Source organism: Nicrophorus vespilloides, unplaced genomic scaffold (genome assembly GCF_001412225.1).
Source record: "Nicrophorus vespilloides isolate i.1.1-1 unplaced genomic scaffold, Nicve_v1.0, whole genome shotgun sequence".
NCBI lineage: Eukaryota > Metazoa > Arthropoda > Insecta > Coleoptera > Silphidae > Nicrophorus > Nicrophorus vespilloides.
Window position 1 is genome coordinate 40,497 of NW_017095573.1, and position 6,500 is coordinate 46,996.

Here is a 6,500-nt window from a genome sequence, read left to right on the forward strand (position 1 = left end):
GAGATTTTTCTTAATGTCTTCGTCATTGTTATTTCAAAACGAAAGAAACAAAAAAAAACACGATAAATTTACAGGTGTAATTAGACCATTATATCATTAACACCATTATGTTGAAAACTTTCAAAAAGAGACCTTGATATTTAGCATAATTCGCAAGAATACAAACACACACCAACGAAAAGCAATGAGATGTTCGAATGTATGAGAAGTTTGGGAAACGGATCTAAATCTAAATAAAACTTAGTTAACAATTCTTGTATTTTTAGAATTCTTGTATTTTGTTGTCATGGAAATAATAACTTTTTGTTTGGTTGTCATAGAAATAACTTTTAGGAGAGGCAGCGATTTGACTTTGCTTCGACCCATTCGCAATAATATTCTTTTCTTTTTTAATTTGTTTACAACCAATATAAAGTATATTGCGACGTTTAATATCAATTCCCATGCGAAATATCAACATTGGAAGTTTTACATCTAAGATCTAAAAATAATTATTTACTTCGGTATTTCAACATTTATTTAAAACTAATTTATAATTCATTGGCATAGAGGTGAGCGGTGAGTTTAAATAGACATTTTCTCGTGCATCTAACATTGGTTTCAATGTAATTAACAGTGATTTCTACTTATCATTGAAAAGCTCTGAAAGACCAAGGTTTCACGTATAAATATAGCTGCATTAATAGCATTGACAATTACCATACTGTTTATCATCGTTGAAACAAGACACAAACAATTATAATTCAATCAAAATAAAAACAAACATGGTAAATCTTCCATTAGAGAAACGATTTAGTAATTATTGTGAGAAAGTAAACGTTATTTTACAATTTTTATTGTAATTTATTATAATAATTTAGTTTTATCCAAATGGAAAAGTTCAATTAACATATTAAATAACAACATAAAGTAATCTTGTTGTTATAGACAATTTGATACACGTTCAGCTGTTATTGTTGTTGTTTATTTTTGTTGTTGTTTTTTACTATTTTGTGCGACGACTTGGATCAAATGTTATCAACCGTTCGTTATTAGATTATTACTGATTACACTTACGTTATTTGCTTTGTGTGCAAACGATTAAAATTATTCGGTTAAGTAAGCCGTGGCCAAAAAATGCGAAGAAATTGTTCCGAGACACAACTTTAGTAATTTGGAATATAATAAATTTAACGTGACTCACGACTATTCGAATTTTCGGTAACAATCTTCACCCAAAAATGAAAGAAGACAAAACTAAAAATGAGTCATCTCTTCTAGTTGTTTCCATGGATTCCGTTTATTAATAACGGAAAAATCTACCGCGTTGCCTTATCAACACGACGATGATGATTAGCATTACGATTTTCCTGTGTCGTCGCGTGCGGTTTCTCGAAAATAACAATAGAATGAACGTTTTTTTTTTCTTCTTCACGGTCTTCGCTCCTCGTTCTGGTTCTGCTTGCCGAGATTACGACAAGCCAGGGTAATATCTTTGGAGAGTGGAAAGGACGAAGAAGAAAGAAAGAAAAAAAGGAAAGTTGAGACTCTGTACAAATAGCTTGTGCGATAACCGAGTTATCGCGTTCGTTTTATATTTTTCTGTTGGCCTCGATCATCTCGGGGTAAATACAACGTTTCGTTGAAGCATTGTGCTTACAACTTGTTATTTTAGTGCTTTGTAATAATAATAAGTTTAATGAAAGACGGTTGGAGATTGTCGTGCGTGTTCGCATTATGTGCGGTATTTTTCCATACGTATTTGCACAAAGCTGACGATAATAAACACTTACGTGCGCAAATACTCTCTGGCTATTTTGGTGACCTTAAACTCGCGTATATTATAATAAATTAAAACCTGCGTTTTCTCTCCATTTGCAGCATCAGCAGCTTCGTCATGTCGTACAGTTTTTTTTAGCTGTCTAAAAGATCTTGGAAGTCTTTCACGTGATTACAGCATTACAGAACAACACCCTTCGATACCTAAAAACTACCCAATCAAAAGAGTTTACTTAAAACAAACTAATTGTGTATTTGACATATACTTAACTAAAGTCTAAATACATTACTTCTAATATCAATAACTACATGTAAAAACAATAATAAACTAAGTCAAAATGATATCTAGTATCACTAAATACAGTTAATTTGATATTCGCATCAAGTCTTTACTAAACAAGAAACTAGATAACATTAATTTCCAAGCAAAATGCTAACTGCGTACAATAATACATTTTAGATTTGCAACGTAGTATCAAAATGCGACAAATACAAAACCCTACATATCCGCAGTTTATTATTTTTTTTTATACACCAGCACGGCAAAGCTGTTATCGATTCAATCCTTTCCACGACTTCTATAAATAAAGTTGTTATATCAGGTTAAAATCTTCGCGCCACGAATTCCCACAATACGTGTCGTTTTATAATAATCAACTTGTAAATACAATAATTCCATTGTTCAAATTGAAATAAAAACCATAAGAGTAAAGATTTTACAAGAGCATTTTCAAAATGTTCTGTAGAAAGTTCAAGTCTGAATCTTCATGTTCTTTCAAGGAAAAAAAAGAAGCGATAATTTATGGGTAGTAAAACTAACAAGATGTTGAGACTTGAAAAATGGTTTCCCAGAATTAGATAGCGTTTACCTGCGTTCAGTTTACAAGGCAAAGAGAGGAAATTTCTGTTCGAAACCAAAAGATTTGAGTTTTGTTTGGAAACTCTGCATAATTTTGTTTTTCTTAAACAAAACTAAAATTTATTCTACGAATTTAAGAGTTAGTATTAAAATATTGTAAAATATAATATAAAATGAAAATATTGTTTACAATTAAATAGTGAAAAATCTATTATAAATTATCAAATAATTTTTGTATACAAAATCGTTTTGTAAATTATTACTTTTTAATGTAAGTTTAAATGAAAGGAAGAAATAAATTATATTTAAACATAAAATAGACAATTGTTTATACACTGCTGTTGGTTTGGTTGCATATTCTTATGTCATGTATTGGATTTGTGCATAACCTATAATAAAGTAAGGTAAACTTGAATATATAGATAGATTGTTAATAATTAATTGAATACATGTTCTTTTTCAGTAATAATGTCGTTCGTTTCGAGTATAGTTAATGGTTTGAAGGCTTGGAATCCTCTGAAAGTGCCGGTCAGATTCAGGTATCACTCTGAAAAAATTGCAAAGGGCCCCACGATCCGTCGCTACGGCTTTGACGATAACATCCTGCAAAAGGGACCTTTACCGAAAGTGGATCCGAGCTACAAGAAACTGCCGATGCCAGAGTACAGACCCAAAGATGCTTGGTCAACGAAGAGAGCGCTTTTCGGTCAGAACGATTACATCGATATACTAGGAAACGACAAATTGCATCCAACGAAGACACTCTACAATCTTCCCAGTTGGGTGAGAGGTGTCAGCGGCAACGAGTTCCAGATGCTCATCCGCAAGAAGAAAATATTCCATCACAGAGCGTACCCGATCAACAGACCGACGAAATGGAACGAGCTGAACAAGCGCATCATCTACCTGTACAAATTCATGAACAGACACACGCGCACCGGTTTCTCGAAACAGTAAGGGTGAAACAAAAAAAATTAATAAACTTAATAGTGCGAGTGAAGAGAAAAAGTTTATTTGTATTAAACTTAAATAAATTATAAGGAAACGTTGTCACAGAAAAGGAATTTATACGAATGCACTCACAAACTTTATAAAAACACCTCGGAAGATATCCAGAATCACATTTTTCCCTTCCAATATCTCTGGCGCGCTTGAGACTTTGTGTATCTCGGACTAGTTTTGACTTCAGTTTCAGGACTCTCCTCTTCCTCCTTCTCATCATTATCTGAAAAGAATATAGAGATTAAACGCGAATGTCTTTAAATGATCAATTTTTTACCATAAAGATCCTTCCCTAGAGTTTCTCTTTGGGACTTAACGTAAAACCGGTAACATTTGGCAAAAGCATAACCGGCTAAAGCAATTGCAACAGTCACAACCGCCATAATCATTGGATGCTGCAAAAGAAAATATATATAACATAATAAATTTGAATTTAATTTGCTTTGTTTCTTACTGTGGGAATCTCGGTGAATATGTAGTCTGCAATCAAAATAATTACACCAACGACTATGCCTATTCCAGACCCCACCCAAGGGATCTGCTCGTCAGCCTTCATCTCCTTCAAATTGGCTATCCTGCACTTCTTCATGGAAAGCACTATATGTTCATCCTGATTGTATTTGTAAGCCATCTCGTATGAGGCCAAAGCAGTCAGATACTGCCCGGCCGCAAAGAAAATCTCTCCCTCACGGAAGTACCCCTTCCACCAGGTCCTGTCCAGCTTAATTGTCTTGGCAGCATCTTGGAGAGCTAGAGAAAATTGGTCCATTTTCAGGAATGCGAATGATCTATTACTGTACAGAATGTGATTGTTTGGTTCCAGTTTGATGGCATGGGTGTAATGAAGGATGGCCTCTGTGTACTTCTTGTTCTTCACAGAGTCATTTCCCAGCTCCTTCAGCTGCTCAGCAGTCGGAGCTTTGTCCTGGTAAATTGCATTCATTGATTAATTATCAAATAAAACTCGATGGATTTTCGCTACTTACTTCGGACATTATTATTATTATTGTTTGTTTTTTTTGGCACTTTTCTGAAAATTTCGTCAGTGACCTTAACCTCTGCTGTGCACGGTCTTTCAGGTTTTCACGATATCTGACAGGCGCTAAGCAAAATCACCGTTGCGTTTTCCATGGAAAACATTTTTGGGGAAATTGCACCTTAAAAAACACAACAACAACAACCGCTTCGTGCAAATGACAGATGAAAACAAGCAAATTCATCGTTGTTTCAATTGTTACTTGCAGGTAATAAGTGTTGGTATGTTTATAAAAAGAAAATTACTAAAATTTAATTACAAACAAAAATACAGCAAATTAATTTGAAAACGTTACATTTTATTAATAAATAAATATATAGAGTATAATTGATTTGTAGAAAATAATCAATTTTAATCTTTAATAAACTGTAGATGTATATATTTGTTTAGAAAAGGAAATAAATGAAAATATCCATATTTTTTTTGTTTGTTTTCTATGCAAACAGTTTGAGGGTCACTGCTAAAGGGGATTCCCTGGATCATCGATGTGACCTGTAGCGCTCTCTGCGGTAAATTCGATACACCTGAGAAACCATAAACTAATTGAAATTTATTATATATCCACTATAATTCAAACAGTATCCTTTTCTTAGCGATTTATCCTAATGCTAATAGTTCATGTTGCAAAGAAAATAAAGGTTGAGAATCACTGGTGTCTTAAATGTTATATAATTTGATTGGTTTTCTGCTACCAATGTTATTAGAATATGTTACATAATATATGTATAATCGAATATTCAATTCAGTGTTTTGGTACCACTGGTTTAGGTAAAGATACATTCCCTAAATGTCCAACTTTACATCTGTTGGATCCATTCTCTCTATTATAGTTTATGAGAAAATCATTAAAATGTGAAGACACTTTTTTTTTGAAGCGTTAATTTTTAATAATTTCATTATTGAACTAAAAAATATTTGAATTGGAAATATTTAGAAGAGGACCTCGCAAATACTTATAAATCAATATTTGCGTTTACTAATTTATTAAAGTAAAATATTGAAAATTTCCTATTTTCCAACAATTGATACTGCAACAATAACAATATTAAAAAGCCATATGAGAATGGCTAAAAATAAACTATAAAATTATGCAATAAATAGAAAATAATCGGTCTGAATCAATATGAAATAGAATTATATGTATATATTTGTGGACATAATACAGATTGTAAAGGAAATGTTATGTAGCTTTATTAAATCGATTGAATGTACGAATACTCCAAGTGGCTCTCTTTTTTTCTTGTATTATTACAGAAAACGAATTCATCCGATCATCGTGCAGCAAATATCCAACATTTGATATGTACAATAGTTAAAATTAATCAATTAACTTAATTATAATTAATTAAAACAATTTGCATTTCTGCCAAATTATGATATAGAAAAACTTATTAATGTTATTGATTAATCCTCGTGATTTTTATTGATCCGTTACATTTTTGTGGCGCTGTGTAGAATCTGGATTTGTCGTTATATTTCTGAACAAAGATATATTTTTTTTTCTTCTTCTAACAGCTACGTTTTCTACTATTATTTTTTTGTATTCTGTTGCATCGATGGATTCTATATTAAGTAATATTCCTTTGGCTCAATTTTTACTATTTCGATGTTAGCTGCTTCTTTATAAATAAACTACAACTACAGGAGATTTGCCAAAAGAGTTCGATCAATAGTTTTGAGAAATTAATAAGAGACAGATGGAAAAATAGATTTAATTTTTATTTACAAACACTTTTTTCAATAAAAATAATTAAAGCTAAATAATCTAATTTATTTAAAAATAATAAATGATTCAAATGTTTACATTGCTCAATAATTTATAAAATATTGGTAAATTTATTAAAG

The 6,500-nt window shown here is 31.7% G+C and overlaps 2 protein-coding genes across 3 annotated transcripts; one reads left to right on the forward strand and one right to left on the reverse strand.

Moving 5' to 3' along the window:
• The first annotated feature begins 2,942 nt into the window (after nucleotides 1-2,942).
• LOC108557098 (39S ribosomal protein L51, mitochondrial) lies at nucleotides 2,943-3,696 on the forward strand. Of its 2 annotated transcripts, none has more exons than XM_017913487.1 (2): nucleotides 2,943-3,016; nucleotides 3,081-3,696. In XM_017913487.1, exon 2 carries the CDS (start codon nucleotides 3,086-3,088, stop codon nucleotides 3,572-3,574), a length of 489 nt encoding a protein of 162 aa, XP_017768976.1. In that variant the 5' UTR covers nucleotides 2,943-3,016; nucleotides 3,081-3,085; the 3' UTR covers nucleotides 3,575-3,696. The 2 variants fall into 2 exon arrangements, with proteins under 2 accessions (XP_017768976.1, XP_017768985.1); XM_017913496.1 differs by having other exon boundaries at nucleotides 2,957-3,021.
• Nucleotides 3,697-3,718: 22 nt separating this feature from the next.
• LOC108557089 (serine/threonine-protein phosphatase 5-like) lies at nucleotides 3,719-4,834 on the reverse strand. The gene is made up of 4 exons (XM_017913475.1): nucleotides 4,606-4,834; nucleotides 4,074-4,544; nucleotides 3,897-4,014; nucleotides 3,719-3,842 (listed from the first exon to the last, which is right to left on the reverse strand). Exons 1-4 carry the CDS (start codon nucleotides 4,612-4,614, stop codon nucleotides 3,736-3,738), a joined length of 705 nt encoding a protein of 234 aa, XP_017768964.1. The 5' UTR covers nucleotides 4,615-4,834; the 3' UTR covers nucleotides 3,719-3,735.
• Nucleotides 4,835-6,500: the final 1,666 nt, after the last annotated feature.

Coding starts and splice junctions, on each gene's coding strand:
- LOC108557098 (XM_017913487.1), top strand. CDS start 3,086: ATGTCGTTCGTTTCGAGTATAGTTAATGGTTTGAAGGCTTGGAATCCT.
- LOC108557089 (XM_017913475.1), bottom strand. Junction 4,015..4,073: donor TATTCACCGAGATTCCCACA/GTAAGAAACAAA, acceptor TTTCTTTTGCAG/CATCCAATGATTATGGCGGT. Junction 3,843..3,896: donor TCTAGGGAAGGATCTTTATG/GTAAAAAATTGA, acceptor TATTCTTTTCAG/ATAATGATGAGAAGGAGGAA.